This window comes from Bactrocera dorsalis, chromosome 3 (genome assembly GCF_023373825.1).
Source record: "Bactrocera dorsalis isolate Fly_Bdor chromosome 3, ASM2337382v1, whole genome shotgun sequence".
Taxonomy (NCBI): domain Eukaryota; kingdom Metazoa; phylum Arthropoda; class Insecta; order Diptera; family Tephritidae; genus Bactrocera; species Bactrocera dorsalis.
In genome coordinates, this window is record NC_064305.1 from 14,287,313 (window position 1) to 14,304,594 (window position 17,282).

A 17,282-nucleotide genomic window follows, 5' to 3' on the forward strand; every position below is an offset into this window, starting at 1 on the left:
TCGGTCTTTCGGTGTCTTTCTCTTTCTGTCTGTATCCCTAACTTATTTTCTCTCTGGTTCTCTAATTGATATTTTTAATGTAGATAGTGTATACAGTAAGAGCTCATGAAATCTGTAGCTGTGCTATAACATCTTTTTCTTCTCATCTGTCTCTACCAAAATTTTCTGAATACAGAATCGAATTTACATAGCAACGATGAACTAGGAATGACTGCTCTCTGATTATATATTAGGATCATATTAGTATCACTAAAGCAGTATTATTTTTTTTTAATTCAGCAGCTCTGCCCAAAATATATTTCAAGCCAATTCAACCTAAAAATACGACCTTAGACATATACTATGTAGATCTCTTTTGTTCACTGCCATTTCAGACAATCTTTATGTGAACCAAATTTTCTCCCTTTTCACTCCGTTACCCATGGGTATAAAAATACAACTCTGTTTAATTATGAAGCTGCTAAATTATGGAAGTAATTGTTGTGAGTAATGCTTTTACTCAGTTGAATTGCGGTTGTTGGTATTAATAACTGTTGAAGGTGGCTAAATCAAATTTGGTGCTTAATGACTATTACTAAATATTAGTATGAAACAAAATATATTTCTTGAGAAAAATGTCTGTTAAAAGGTAAGAAGCACAAAGATATGAAAGAGGCTTGCTCTCTTCTCTTTTTTCTAATTATCACAATAATACAATTTTGATTATCTCAGTTAATTAGGGTCGTTGTGTTATTTTTCTCATCTTCTACTTGTAAAAGTATAATTTTCGGCTATTACTAGAGAAGGTAATCTACCTGTCACTAATCTATATATACCTCGTAATTGTCTCCTTTAATTATGATTCATACACCATTAATTATAGCAAAAGTATTATGTTAGTAGTCGAAGCTCTCTTCTTTTCATTCTGAGTGGCTAATGTGGTACAATTAATTGCCGTTATTTTCATTTTTACAATAATTTCACAGATTTCATACAAATCTTTGTGATTTCAAGAAAAATCTGATATAAATGTATACTAAATAAGCGAGTAACGGCTAGGTTGGTTAAAAAGAAAACGACTATATCGTCTTGTCCTCGTTTACAACTAAATCCATACGAAGCGTTTCCTTATCTAGTCTGCAGAAAGCAGAACTAACGGTGCGTTTGTTGAGGCCAATGATTTCAATATCATCGACAAACGCCAGGAGCTGTACACTCTTTCAGAACCTGCTCGATTAAGCTCGAATTATTCTCTCCAGCAGTAGACTACAGAAGTCGCACGATAGGGTATCGCCTTGTCTGAAACCTCGTTTGGTATCGAATGGCTCGAACAGGTCCTCCCGAATCTGATGAGGCTTTTGTTGTTACTCAACGTTAGATTACTTAGCCGAATTAGCTTTGTGGTAACACCAAGTTAAAACAAAGTGGCATAGAGGCAGTTCTTTTTGTGATGTCGAAGGCGGTCTTAAAATTGACGAAAAGTTGGTGTGTGTCGATCTTTCCTTCACGGGTTCTTTCCAAAATTTGGCGCATGGTGAAAATCTGTTCAATTGTAGATTTTTCAGGATTAAAGCCACATCATGCAGTTTGTTGACGCTGGGCTTTAGTCTTGACTAAACTATGCGATATAGAGGAGGCTTATCCCACGGTATTTAGCTCAGATTTTAGACTCTCCTCTTTTATGGATTGGACAGAGCGCACTTGAATTCCAATCGTCGGGCATGCTTTCGTCCGGCCATATTCTTCAAAGAAACCGATGCATGCTCCTTATTAGTTCTTCGCCGCCGTATTTGAATAGCTCTACCGGCAATCCATCGACCCCAACCGCTTTGTTGTACTTCAGACGGATAATTGGTATTTGAATTTCTTCATAGTTAGGCAATGGATCGAGTTCATCTTCTTCTGCTGCTTTACTTTTACTGCCATTCACCAGGCTAGAGAAGTTTTTCCTTCATAATTCTATTATGATCTGGGCATCAGTCACTAGATCACCTCTTTGGGTTCTACAAGAGTATGCTCCGACTTGAAAGCTTCTGTTAGTCGGCGCATCTCTTCGTAGAATTTTCGAGCATTACCCCCGTCGTTCAACTTATCAAACTCTTCGTACTCACGCATTTCGGCCTCTGTCTTTTTTTGTCTACAAATTCGTCTCGCTTCCTTCTTCAACTCTCGGTCGTACCTACTACTATCACCATGGACCTGTACTATCAACTAGAAGCGATCAATGTTGGCCAATGTGAGAAGAATCACCTTCCATCAGACAACGTCAGATCGCACATCTCCATACTCACTCGCCAGAAGTTCTGTGAGCTTAGTTTGGAAGTTCATATTTAAGAATATTATAATTCGGGCCTGGAGGAACTAAGTGTTTATTACCCTTCCTGTGTATGGCGAAGGATTTTGCTGGTAAAAAATTGCCTCATTTTTCAATTGATAATGAGACTATAAGTTGGACAGTGGAGAACTACTTCCTATACCCCCAACCGGGCTATTGAGCTCACCACGCAGGAAACATCGGAGACGCTATAAAATATGTATACCATATTTAAGTACATACTATACACACATATAAATGATCAGAAGGGCGAGCTGAGTTGTTTCCTTTTCATTGGAAGTGGTTTCTACGTGGTGGGTCCCAAACCCAACTCACAAAGTCGCTAGGTGAGTAGTATAAAACTTTATACTCATTTGTATTGCGAGCCGCTTGGATGAAGATCGACGCCCGCTCGCAGCCGCAACTCTGGTGAACAGACGCTGCAATTAAATTTCAGCGAACCCTCAAACCGAATATGTGGGTTGGCTCCAGTTACGTATACGAGACTGTCGTGGGAACGGCTCATCTTTCCCATCCTGTTACATGGTGCGGGGGCATGGACGATGACAACAGCTGATGAATCGACCTTACGAGTGTCCAAGAGAAAGGTTTTGCGGAAGGTTTATGTATGGTCATTTGCGCAATGGCAACAGCGAGTATCACAGTTGATGGAACGATGAGCTGTAAGAGATATACGACGACATTGACATAGTTCAGTGAATCAAGAGACAGTGGCCGCGATGGCTAGTCCATGTTGTCTGGATGGAAGAGAACGCTGCAGCTTTGAAGGTTTTCGTTTCAGTACCTGAAGGTGGAAGCAGGGAAAGAGGAAGACTTTCAATCCACTGGAGGGTCTGTATATACGCGGTAAATTTTTGAGTTATCGACCTGAAATTTTGAACGCGTTCTTACGCAAGAAAAAATTCATTTATTTTCATTCTTCTTCTTCTTAATTGGCGTAGACACCGCTTACGCGATTATAGCGGAGTTAACAACAACAAAAAAAAGACAATCTATTTTCATTATCCCCAAAAACTACCCTGTTTTTCTCACACATGGTAAAGATTTTTTTTTTTTGTAAATTGCTATAATTCTAAGCAATTTGTTGTCGCTAAAATAATTGCTATTTATTTATTTATTTATTTTTGTTATATTTAGCAAGGATTTGTTGTTCTATTTTTTTTTTTGGAGATGCTGCACATATTCGATTTCATTTGTTTAATTAAACGTTTTTGCTCAAATGCAAATATTTGCCTATACTCGTGTGTTGTCCTGCGTTACATAACGGATTTTTTATTCCACCCATTTTTTATACATAACCTCACAAATGTGTGCCTGTGTGCGTGGCATTTATTTGCTTTAAAAATCAACGCGTTGTTATGCTGAATTTATTCAATTATTTATTTGCTTGGCAAATCCTAAATGGCCAGCGTCACAAATACACATGCGCACATACACACATACACGTATAAAAATGAAATGAAACAAATCGACACTTAATTAGATTTGAGTGGTGTTTAATGCAATATTTTTTGACGCTCATAAAAAAACAAGTTGACACACACACACACGCGCACATACAGACATACACATGCAACGAAATGAACAATTAAGCAAGCAATTTCACAGACACACACACATTCCGTCTATTATTGTTCGGCCTAAGCGCCTGTTAAGTCCATTATTCCACTATTATTGTAATGGAATTTTATTGCAAATATAGTTTGCGGTTTTTAAAGCAAAAAAATTAAATAAATTTAAATAAAGTTTAGCAATTAACGCTTAAAAATAGATCTTTTTTGCAAATGTTGAGTGCTAAGTAAATAAATATGCGTTTATGTGAGAGCTGGCAAAGGATAGAAATGAAAGTGTAGCAAAACCGTTATTAATATGGAAATTCGTTGTTGTTATAACTATATTGTGTTGTTGCATCCACAGGAAAAAGAATATAGATAGTTTCGAAGGCAGTACAACTTGATGGTGACTCTATAGCTAAGGGGATGTCATGAGCTAATATAATGAGTGATTTATACAGTTAAGGGCTTTTTTCGTCGAGATGTGACTTCATTTCTCAATTCAGTCCTAAGTAGCACCTGTTGGCACGAGTTATTCTGCGTTGGATTTCGTGGCTGAAGGTGTCTAGTGGTATATAGTTACGAGGTTTGACAATTAAGTAATGAGACTGATTTTATTGCCGCGCTTGTGGTAAATCTGTGACCTTGAAATTCCCTTTCTCTTTTTCTGGCATCTCTCCCCTCTCCACTGATATATGTATTATCGCTCTAGCTTGTTTAATTCGCCTGCTGCGTCAAGTTGAGTAGACGTGTGTTCGTAGTGCTCGTCACGAAAATGGAAAAACGAAATCAAGAAGCAACGCGTCGCGATAAAATTTTGCGCCGGATTGAGCGAAACAGCTTCGGAAACGTACACTAAAATTGTAAGAGTGCATGATGATAGTGCTCTTAATCGTGCCCAGGCTGACAATGGTTGTCTCCCCGCCCGAAGAAAGCTCACATGAGCAAGTCGAAAGTGAAAACGATGATTGTTGCCATTTTTTGATAGCCGTGGAATTGTCCACAAAGAATTCGTTCCACCGGGAAAAACTGTGAATCAAGTCTACTATTGCCAAGTAATCAAAATATTGCGAAAACGAGTCAACAGGGTGCGCCCAGGCATCGCTCGTAACTGGGTCCTTCATCACGACAACGCGCCGTGCCACACCGCCCTCAGCGTGTCCGAGTATTTGGCATCTAAAGGGATCGCCGTGTTGCAACAGCCACCTTATTCGCCCGACATGTCACCCTGTGACTTTTTTTGTTTCCTAACACAAAATCGGTGGTCAAAGGAATCCATTTTGAGTCGATTACGGACATCCAGGCGGCGGGTACTCGCGGACATCCCAGTCGAAGCGTTCCAGAAATGTTACGAAGCATGGAAAACGCGCTGGAATCGCTGTATAGCTGCCCAAGGCGACTACTTTGAAGGGGATGGCAGAGTTGTAGAATAATTTTCAAAAATACGGTTTTTATGGAATCAGTCTCATTACTTAATTGTCATACTTCGTATACCCAATTCCTACACTTTCGTTCTCTCCACGTACCCTGGACACGTGTGTAACCCTTGTGTAAGATGCAGTTACCAACCCTGGGGTCACAGCTAATTCAGCGGAATTGCAGCGTTTGTTTAGCAGAGGTGCGACTGTGAGCGGGAACTGATCTTGAAACAAGCGGCTCGCAATATAAATGTGTATAAAGTTTAATACTACTCACCTAGCGACTTTATGTGTTGGGTTTGGGACCCGCCACGTAGAAACCACTTCCAATGAAAAGGAAACAACTCAGCTCGCCATTCTGATCATTTATATGTGTGTATAGTATGTACTTAAATATGGTATACATATTTTATAGCGTCTCTGATGTTTCCTTCTGGGTCTTACAAACTGCGTGGTGCACTCAATATACCCAGTCCGGGATATCGAAGGTAGTTCTCCACTATCCACCTCACAATTTTAATACCAAATGGTAAATAAGGCAGTTTTTTACCAGCAAAATCCTTCGCTATCCTCAGGAAAAGATAGTAAACAGTTAGTTCCACATCCGAAATGTAATATTCTTGCGTAAGAACTTCCCAACTAAGCTCGCATAACTTCTGACAACTGAGTATCGAGATGTGTGACCTGGCGTTGTCCTGATAGAACGTGATTTCTTTCCCACTGAATTCTCTACAATTGGCCAAAGTTGACTACTTCTAGTTGATGGTACAAGTCCAATTGTTGGTAGTACAGGGCTCCAAACTAAGAGTTGAGCCGTTTAGAAGCAGCTTATACCAATCCCAATCCCACCAAGCACATAGCAAACACATTTTTGTTCAATGTTTAGCTCTTGAGTCTTCGAAACCAAATAATTACATTACTTAATCAAGACTCATATTTTCGGCAATTGTTCTTCCAGAGCGTGGTCTTTCTTTGTAATCAAAATTTTCGAAACCAAAATGCTGCATGCTTGGCTGTTAGAGTTTCGGGACCATAAACAATATTCTCATGTTCAACCGCCAAGCTTGCGTTTTCGCTTGATAATAATAAACTAGGGCTTATATTCTCTTGTTTTTATAAAGTTTTCAACAGGGTTTATTAGATTAGGTTAGATTAGGTTAGGTTAGATGACTGATCTAGAGACATCGCACGTATACTATATGTAGTCTTCTTTCATAGAAAAAACTCTTGGGTTCGAAATTATGAATTAGCAAAGCTCTTAGTGGCCAATGGAGATTTTCTCAGGCTTTTAATTTCCACTCCCGCCAGTTGGTGGGTTGTCTGAAGATATGTGCTCCCAAGCTTTTAAGCCTTCACCTCCCAAACACCGGACAGTCAAGAAGAACGTGTTGAGTTTTTTTCATTTCATCTTATTTTATACAGCTTCTGCAGATAGCGTCTGGCAATGGTCTGTTGAAAACCGCACAATTAAGAAGAGAGTAACCTAACTGAAAGCAAAGAGCTCACTAGATAGCAGTTCTAGGGTAACTTTCCTTGCTCTCTCATCAGCTTTACAACTGCTTTACAGAGAAAGAGCCGCCAAAGAATGTGAGGATTCCAGAGTATTCAGAGACGTGTTTTTAGAAACCAAGACTATCTGAGTCTGATAGCAACTTTCGCAGCCATACACCTTCTGACTATATCTAAGGGCATCATGTGCAAAATGTCGTTAAGTGCCATGGTTGGTGTGAACCTTAGTGCGCCAAGCGTTGAACGGTCTCGCGTTTCTTTGTATATGTGGTCTTTTCAGAGCCCGCCACCACATAAAGAATTTATAGAACATAATGGGCTTGACTATAGTGTCTTAGAGCCGGGGAACCACTTTATGTTTCTTAAGCAAAGTAAATACCGGATAAACACTGTGTAAATACCTACTCCTGCGTCATTTTTACATAGAGAAAAGTGTCGAAGGTAGCTTATTATAGAGAGGTAGCATCGTTTTTCAATTCAGAGAGACTATTTTAACTCTACATTACTTTAATAATAAAATATTTTTGGTCCTAACAATGAATAAAATCAACTTAAATTGAAAAATTTTTGTTAAAAAAATATCAAAATAAAAACCAGGCGACTAAAAATTGGGAATAATGAGGCAAAATACTTTTCTTCAACACTTTGCAATGAAAAATATTACGGAAATGAGAGTTTGTCGAAAAATATATGTACCACACAAGTACACACAGTGCATAGTAAATATTAGTAAGCAAACATACATCCTTTCATATACCTACATACATATACATATGTATGTATACTGCATTAAATCATTATAATTTTATATATATTTTAAACATTTTTATAATTGTCAAATAATTCAATTTATTTAATTTAAATGTTCAATCACTTATCTGTAGAATTAAATTTCAACAAAAAATAGCTAATTGTATTTCGATTATCCGTTTAACGATGAAAAATAACAAATTATATCAAATTGCATTTCTTTGCTATTAAATGACACTAATGTCATAAATAATTGATTGGGGAATTAAATAATGTATTAATTGTTTACAGTGAAAGGTTCAATTGACATTTTTGAGCTCATATGTAATGGAATTATGCTTTGGTGTTGTTATTGGTTATCACTAAACTGTAAACAATTAAATGTAAACTAGAAACTATTTAATTTACGAATTTACTGATTGCTAGTCAACCTAGATGCACCCACTAAAGCATTACCCCTGCTCTCTTTCATGAATTATTTCAGGGCAAAGTTTCCGAGATGGTCTCTTTGAGGGTCAGTTTCTACTCGCCTTGTGTCCAGCGATGTCTACGATGTTGTAGCGAGTATCAAGCTGTTTGGCTCACCTTCTAGTGGCTCGAAATTTTCTAACGTCGGAACCTCTACGTCCCTTTATCTTATATTCCTATAGTTTTCTCTGTGACGATGGCAATAACGATGACGATAAAGATGAAGATGACGATGACGATAACGATGACGATGCCGATAACGATAACGATAAAGATGAAGATGACGATGACGATAACGATGACGATGCCGATAACAATAATGATGACGATATCGAAAATTATATTTTAAACGATAACGATGACGATGCCGATAACAATAACGATGACGATATCGAAAACGATGACGATGCCGATGACAATGACGATAACGATAACGATGAAGATGAAGATGACGATGACATTAACGATGACGATGCTGATAACAATAATGATGACGATATCGAAAAATATATTTTAAACGATAACGATGACGATACCGATACTGATAACGAAGACGATGACGATGCCGATGATGATGCCGATAACAATAACGATGACGATGCCGATAACGGTAACTGTAACGATATCGATGCCGATAAAGATAAAGATAAAGATAAAGATAAAGATAAAGATAACGATGACGATAACGATAAAGATAAAAATAGAAATAGAAATAGAAACAGAAATAGATATAAAGATAGAGCTAAATATGAATATGTTCAACCCAAAAGATAGTTCATATTACTGGTATGTTTGATATACAAGTATATTGGCAGACACTTCTAAGAAAATCTCTTCAAGTATGGACGCTTAAATGTAAAGAAAGATCTTCCGCCTTACAGTTCTATATATTTTTGTTATTATCAGTGAGAAGAGCTCATATCTCGTTTACAACTACTCGAAAAAAATATTTCCTTTCATAAATTTTGTAAAATATTGATCACATTGGATGCTGGCCTGCATACCATCGTGTCATCGTGGCTTGAGGAAACTATTAGGGATAAGAATTACGCTTTTGGAACCTGCCTTAATATTAGGAGCTTTCAATAACGTCCTGCTGGAAGCAGTGGTTTCTGCCCTGGACGGTCTTGGGATTGATTCAAACCTCAAACACCTCATTTTCAGTATTCTGTGCAACAGAATGATTGAAGCGGAATGGGACCATGCAAGCGCTCGACGAAATGTGACTAAGGAAGCCCCACAAAGTGGAGTTAAAAAACTTGAGAGTCGTGGCTGTCGAGTGATTTCTTGTGCAGCAGACGACGTAGCAATAGTAAAGTTTCTGAGTACCGTGGACGAGTTCACGAAGAGGTATCTCAGCTTCGAAACAAATTTGGTGATCGGAAGAGGTCCATCAACCGAAGTAAAAGCGGGATGATTTTATTAACGGAAAGATATAAGATCCCGGCGGCACACCTGCCGAAAATATTTAGGGCTCATCCTGAATATGAAGCTTTCATGGAAGCCGAATATTGTAGAGAGAGCAAAAAAGCATCGATTAACTTATACTGTTGAACGAGTGCCATTGACAAATGGTGGGTCTGTAACAGAAAGTGGTCCTCTGGCTCTACGGTATAAAGACGTGCCGAGTTGTCGGTGGGAAGAAGCCTTTGGACGAGACGGGCAGTGCGCTTCTTTACGGAAGGGTCAAAGCTTGGTGAGAGGTTGATAGCGAGGTTTATTGTCAGGAGCTTTCTATCAACTCCAGCTTCAGACTTTCTGACGATTGCAGTGGCTTCCAAGCCGGGGTTGCAGTCATTAAGATAGCAGTAGATCTGTCGCTCCGGAGTGCAGCCTCCTTCTAAGAGGTGACCATTCACTCAGATAGCAGAGCGGCGATACTAGCCTCAAACTCATTTACAGTGCGTTCAGGGTAGGCCGAGGAGTGCCCAACTTCGCTAATAATTGCATCGAGTATTTGTTTGATTGTACTGGTGAGAGTGCCGGGCAATAGTGGAATCGTAGAAATTTGCAAAACTGATGAGCTAGCATGGAAAGACATCCTAAAACCGTTATCGGTACAATGGGAGTGGATCGGTGCTTGTATCCTCTTGTTTTCTAGTAATAGATAGCAGGTCTTCGCGAAAGCTTAGGCAGGGATGGACCACCCTAGATATTTGCGCTATCACAAAAGAATTTTGGCCCAAAATCGACCGCAGAAAATCGAGGGATCTCTTTGCCCTCGGTAAGACTGGCCTCTCCCTAGTTGTAGGACTTTTAACAGACCATTTCCATATTGGCGTTCACACTGTAAGGTTGGGAATCTTACCAGATGACATTTGCAGAAGCCACTTCCTTCTTGACTGTCCCGCATTTGGGAGGTAAAGATCTAAACATTTAGGAACGCATACCTACAATTTAAAGCAAAATTTTTAAAAGTGGATATGAGAGCTCAACCAAGGAGAGATTTTCTTAGAGGAGTATGAAACACTATAGCATATAGCAGTCGTACAAACTGATTGATTCGATTAAAATTCTTGTATGGGAGAATTGTGAAGAGTATTGTAGCTGCTGTGCAGCCAAAGGTATATTTTCATATTTTTTATTTATTTATTTTTTTATTTTTTTTTTATTTTTTTTTTTTATTTTTTTATTTTTTTTTTTATTTTTTTTTTGCATTTGTTTTTGCACATATGCATTTTTGCCTGTGTTTTGCTGACTTTCAACCATGTGTTGCAATCTTCGTTACTGTTGTTGTTTACTTATGCTCATAAATTTAAGACGCTCACATAACGGTAGTCAAGACAACAAAAAACGATGCTTTTATATCCACACCACAGGGCGTATACGTGCTCTGGGGATAACGTGTCTTTCTATGCGCACTACAATAATTTCCAGAAGCACCTACATAAATGCACACAGCAACAACAACAATACCAAAAAGAACAAAATGTGGACAATAGCAGAGAGATTAAGCGTTTGTAAAACAGTTAAATAACACCGAGTAACTGTGCAGCGCTGTGGGAGCTCACACTCGACGCACAAAGCCGCTGCTCCATTGAAGGAATGCGAAGTGCAAATGGCTTGTGGTGCGTGCGTTTTCTGCATTTTCAAGCGTTTTCCACAAAGAGAAACATATGTATGTGGGTGTGTGTATGTGTGTGTGGATGCTTCTGGTTTTTGTCATTTAACCAATGCCATAAATCCTTCAGTGCAACTTGTGATCTTCCACATGCGAGTGCAAATACTGTTAGTTTTGCCTGTAATGCCATAAGCAACACGCTCGCTGAGTAAGCGTTTTGTCAATATGTAGCTTTGCTCGGCGCACAATAACAATAGCAACTGCTATATTTAATGCTACAACTTGAATAGGAAAACACCGCACACACAACACACTATAAAGAACAACAGCAACAACATTCTCTCAATTTAACCCGTAGGTTACTTAATGTAGTTGTTGTTTGTTGTTGCTTTCAATGTACATTGTGTTATGTGCGTTAAGCAGCTTTAGCGTTTGGCTTAGCGAAGTTTCGGAAAATGAGGTGAAAATCGCGAAATCGTTTCCGTTAGCTAATCGCTTACACATGCACCAGTGCTGCCAAAGCACGTTTGCAGATGTTTATAGTTAAAGCTGAAAACTGCGCACAACAAAACAACGTCACGCACGGAGTGTATAAAACTACAAAATACAAACTTAGAGCGTTGCCACCTATTTGAAAATATTAAGTCAAAAAGATTATAAGATAAAGAAACTCTGGAGAAGTATGCAGGAAGCTTAGGACTGTGACTAATATTATGGTAGGGTTGCCACCTGTTTCAAAATTTTCTCAAATTAAATTCAGAAAAAACAATAACTATTGTAAAAACGGTAAATTGCACATACGATTTAAAAAAAAACTATATTAACTATATTTCTGGGGTAAGGTTTGCCACCTGTTTGGAAATTGTAAATTAAAATAAATTAAAAAATAAATAAATATTACTGTAAAACTGTTAAATTATGCGTACTTAAAAAAACCTTTCGGAGATATTTGTGTGGTAGGGTTGCCACCTGCTAAAACAATTATTTTAAATTAACTAAAAAAAATTAATATTACTAAAAAGCTGTTAAATTGCGCCTACTATTTAAAAAAATATATATTCGTAGATATTTGTGTGGTTGCCACCTGTTTCAAAATTTTATTTCGACGTATTTTCAAGAAGTCAAAATAATGTTTACGGTAACTAACGCGTTGGAATAAATTGAGAAAAAACTTCGATCAGAGGTGTTTTTGGGGTTGCCAACTGTTGAAAAACTTTATTTTAAATAATTTATTTTAAATCAAATAATGTTTGAAATTAAAGAACGCTCTAGAATAAATTGAACGGTATACAGAGTGCTTAGGATTAAAACCATTTTTCGATTAGAGTTGCCACATGCTTCAAAATTTTATTAAAATAAATTCATAAAAAATCAGTATCAGTGTAAAAATGTAAATCTAAACACATTAAAAAAATTATAAATAATTTTGGGGTTGCCATGTGTTTGAAAATTTTATATAAAACAATGTACACATATTAAATTAAAATAATAATTAAGATAAAGAAACATTATGGTTTAAATGGAGGAGGTTACAGAAAGCTCGGTATTGAAAATATGTTTAGATTAGGGTTGCCACCTGTTTAAAAACTGCATTAAACTAAATTTAAAATATGAAAAAACACTAAACAAATATTAAATTAAACACGTTATTAAGATTTCTTTCGAAGATATTTGTATGGTTGCCACCTGATTGTAATTAATGTATGTTTAAAACAGTTTATATTAAGTCAAAATAATGTTTAAGATAAAGAAACGCTGTGGTACAAATTGAGGTGATTACAGAATGCTTAGAATTGAAAGCATATTTGTGTTGGGGTTGCCATATGTTTAAAAATTTTATTAAAATAATTTTATTAATATTAAATAATGCTGTACAAGTATTAAATCAAACATGTTTAAAAAATTTAGTTCGAAAATATTTTTTTGTGGTTGCCACCTGTACGAAATTTATGTTTTAAACAGTTTATATTGAGTCAAAATAAGGTTTACGATAAAAAAACGCGTTTATATAAATTGTGGTGATCACCGAGGGCGCAGAAATTAAACCATGTTTGTGTTAGGGTTGCCACATGATTAAAATTTTTATGAAATTAAATTTGTAAAAATTAAGTAATACCGTAAAAGTGTTAAATAAAGCATTTATAAAAAATTTCTTTTGGAGATATACATAAGTGTGATATAAGTGTGATTGCCACCTGCCACAAATTTATATTTAAAACTACTTACATACATAAATTCACAAGAATGTTTAAAATAAAAAATCATTATGGTATAAATAGCGAAGACTGCAAAAAGTTTAGGATTTTAAATTCTTGGGTATGGTTGCCACCTGTTAAATTTTTTTTAACTAATTTTTTTTTTAAATTTAATTAAAAGAGAAATGAAATGCTTTTATATAAGCAACGAACTTAACGTGTAAAAAAAATTATTTCGCTTAATGCTTGTGTGGTTGCCATCCAGAGTTAGATTTCGATATAGAGCTAATAGTGAAGCATATTTTGAGGTAATCTCAGCTCCACCTTATTAATAGTTTTAAATCATAAAGGATGATACAAGTTTGATAGCAATTTGTCTACCAACTTAAAGAAATTAAAGAAAGTTAACGGCAAAAACTATTTTTGAGGTTACCACCCTTTCAATTGTTTTAAATAAATTCATAAAAATGAAAACATAACAATATCAACATTATAGTTACCATAATATTCATATTGGTCAAATATTTCAATCACAGGTATGTTCGAATAGAGTTGCCACATTTTCCAAATTCATGAAATCAAACTCTCAGCTGTCGAAGATCCTCAATATAATCACTTTGCACATCAATACTTTAAATACTGAAAGACTTGTTCATATAGCATTCATACAAGTGATTTAGTAAACATTCCGAGTTGCTCATACGACATGGTGTACTACTAGAAGCAGTACATTTGATGTTAAAGTTTAACTGCGTATATCTTTTAAAGCAATGTTTGTATGGAAAAAATCATTAAGACCTGTTTGTAGATCAGAAAATTTTGTATTTGAAATTTACTTCTTCAAAGCTGTAGAATTATTTGCTTTGGTGATAAAAACTTTATTGCAAAGGTATGGTAAATCGCATATAAAATATGTGGTAAAAGTAATAGATATAATTTAGACACGATTTAAATTGAAAATAAAGAGTTTGCATACAATGAATACTTATTTTATGGACAAAGACTTAAGCTTCAGGCCGCATTTCAAGGAAAAATAAGCAACTTGCGAAATAACAGACACCCTAATGTGCATGGCGTGCAGCGGTGCCTTCAAAGCTTACAGATTTGCATTATATAGATTTTATATATTCCTATGTTGCCATTCGCAAATTTCGATAGTTATATATATTACACTTACATTCTATACATATATATGAAAACATATTTGTCTGCATTTGCAAATGCACGTAGCGAATTACTGTTCTACATCTCCATAACTGCCTACGAAGTTGTTGTAGCAAACATTAAGTTGTACGCGCACTGCATGGAAACCTTACCATTACACCAAAACATAAATACCTACTATTACGTATATAACATAAACGTAGAATTCGGTATAATTACAATGGATATTTTGAACTCATTCAAATTTAATTGCAACTGCCTTTGAGTTGACAAAGTTGTGGCAAATCTACAGCCTAGGAGTCTCAATTTTCATACTATCAGATGCAAGTTGAGCGAGTTGTTTAAAATTTAAGTGGAGTTAGGCTTGATAGGGGGTATAATATTGTTTTTAGCCCTTAGATACAAAATATGAGGGGCCGCAGTGCGTATGAGTGACATTTTATTAAAAATATTGTGTCAATATGTGGTAACAAAAAACAAAGAGTAATACTTTTGTAGGCTTTTTCGCTCTCAAATACAAATTATGAAAACCTCAGTGCGTTTGGTTGACATTTATCCAGGCTTCCTAGTCTTCAGATACTAAATATGAGGACCACAGTGCGTATGATCGACATTTCACTGAAAATATTGTGTCACTCTGTGGCAGCAAATAACACAGAGGAGCCTCCCTGTAATACTTTTGTAGGCTTTTTCGCTCTCAAATACAAATTATGAAGACCTCAGTGCGTTTGGTTGACATTTATCCAGGCTTCCCTTCCCTTAGACACTAAATATCAAGACCTCAGTGCGTATGATTGACATTTCACTGAAAATATAATGTCAATCTGTGATACCAAAAAACTAAGATGAACTCTCAGTAAACCAAAATGTCGATAGTTTTTTTATGTACTATCAACTATTTCTTATCTTCTCATACCTTACTTTATGCTCACCGTCTCTTAAAGGATATTGAGAATTCTGTACGTTCTTTTTTACGGCTGCTTAAAAGCTTTAGTTACTTTCGCTTTCTTCGCGTGAAGCCGCGCAACGCTTTTTTAAACACCAGCTTGCATCTCTCAACTCACTTTTCATCTCTTACGCTTAAATTACTTTCACTTACATAAACCCACACATTTGTGGAAAAACTGAAAGTAGTCTGCGCGCACAAAAAAGCTCAAATTTTTATGGCTTTTCTTAGTTTCCTTCCTCGATGCTAGTTTCACTTATGTTTTACAGTTAGTGCTGCAAAAGCATTCACTCTCATTTGTGGCAAATTAAGCTCATCAGCACGACAACCGCACAGGTCGGGCGCGACGTGCCGCCCGGAAGACTTTTTACCCTTCCGACAACCACCCAGCAGCAGCGCTAAGCAGCTTTTACAGCTGTAACTCCCTATTACGTGTCCCTCATTTGAGTTCTTTTCTTCTCGCTCTTGTGTAATGCTTCATTTAATTATGCTTATTATTTTTTATAGTGCAGTAAAACAGTTTAATGTTGTTTACTGCCATACTAACATGATGGTAACTTATGTCACAGTGACTTTGTATATTAACCATGTTACGACCGAATTCCCATAAATATAACCAAGTGTCTGAGCATGCTTAAGTATAGCGAACTTAATATTCTTGCGCTGCTTTGGCGCACATTACTGACATCGCTTTTATAGAGCTTTTGAGCTTTTATAGATCATTAATCGGCAGCAAATAATTTGGTGGTTGTAAATAGTTTAAGCTTCATAGATGGCGCGCTTACGGTTTCACAAAATGTTGCGCGTTTTATGTGATCAAAATCGCGAATTCTAACTTTTGGGAAGAAAATCTCTTTCTTAAAAAAATATGATCCTTGGAAAACAGTTTTTAATAGACTTGAAGTGTTGGAAGCTTATTTAATTCGAAAATACATCTGAAAGCTTTCATCGGAAGCTTTCATCATTTCTGTGATTTTCAAGGACTTTATCTGATTACCAGCGAACAAAGGATATGCATATGGACATTTTTTGATCCCTGATTTACAGTTACACATAACCGCTTTTGCTCGTACCCGACTCTTTTCTTTTGTCAGAGTGAACCCAGGACCACCTCCAAGGTGTGAAAGTGCCGGGTGGCATCATGGGCTTCACAAGCTCATACGGTGTGCCAATGAGCGATCATCGGGTCTGGGTTCCAGCTGAATTTCCCTTCGCAGGAGAAATTGGGGAAATTATTAGAGAATATAATTTTTCGCTGGTCACGCAAGTTTGCGGGGTTATTTCACTCGAGGAAATCGGGGAACCTTGTCGGCAAGCCCTGGTACTGCTCAATGCGGTTTCTATCTGTCCTCTAAGGATTGTAAGATGACCGTAAGCTATCGATTTGAGACGATGGCTCTAAGGATTCTCCCTACGAATGCCAGGATGGCATTTAGTGTGGCGGAGGAGAAAGAGGGTAACGACATGTGGGTAGATCCGGTCCAATCGGACCTAGCCAGCAAAGAAAACGGATTGTCATTAACCGTATCCGTCTTTAGTTTGGAACGGATATTTGAAGAGGATTGGAACGCTAAGGAGTAGGGTATTGAACTAGCGCTATTGGAGAAGGAGTCGGAAAAATGAAATTTCATTCATGCAAAGGCGGCATTCGCAAACCTACTACTTCGACTGGAACGAGATGGCGATGATATCATCCTGTCGCAGGAGCCGTTGTTCCACAGCTATATAATTTCTGAATTGAGAGCTCAGAGAATTTGGACACTCAAATAAAGTATGTCAGTATTTCCTTCCAAAATGCTTGGATCATCAGGTCGCCGTGCCTAGCCCTGCCTATATTTTCTCTGCTCACGTAGCTTCGAGGAAGGCATGGAAGAGATGGATGGTGAGCAAATTACAAGAAAGAT

At 37.0% G+C, this 17,282-nt stretch overlaps 1 protein-coding gene across 1 annotated transcript; it reads left to right on the top strand.

Moving 5' to 3' along the window:
- The first annotated feature begins 614 nt into the window (after window positions 1-614).
- On the top strand, window positions 615-8,786 carry LOC125777262 (serine-aspartate repeat-containing protein C-like). Its single transcript, XM_049451615.1, has 2 exons — window positions 615-628; window positions 8,195-8,786. Exons 1-2 carry the CDS (start codon window positions 615-617, stop codon window positions 8,784-8,786), a joined length of 606 nt encoding a protein of 201 aa, XP_049307572.1.
- Window positions 8,787-17,282: the final 8,496 nt, after the last annotated feature.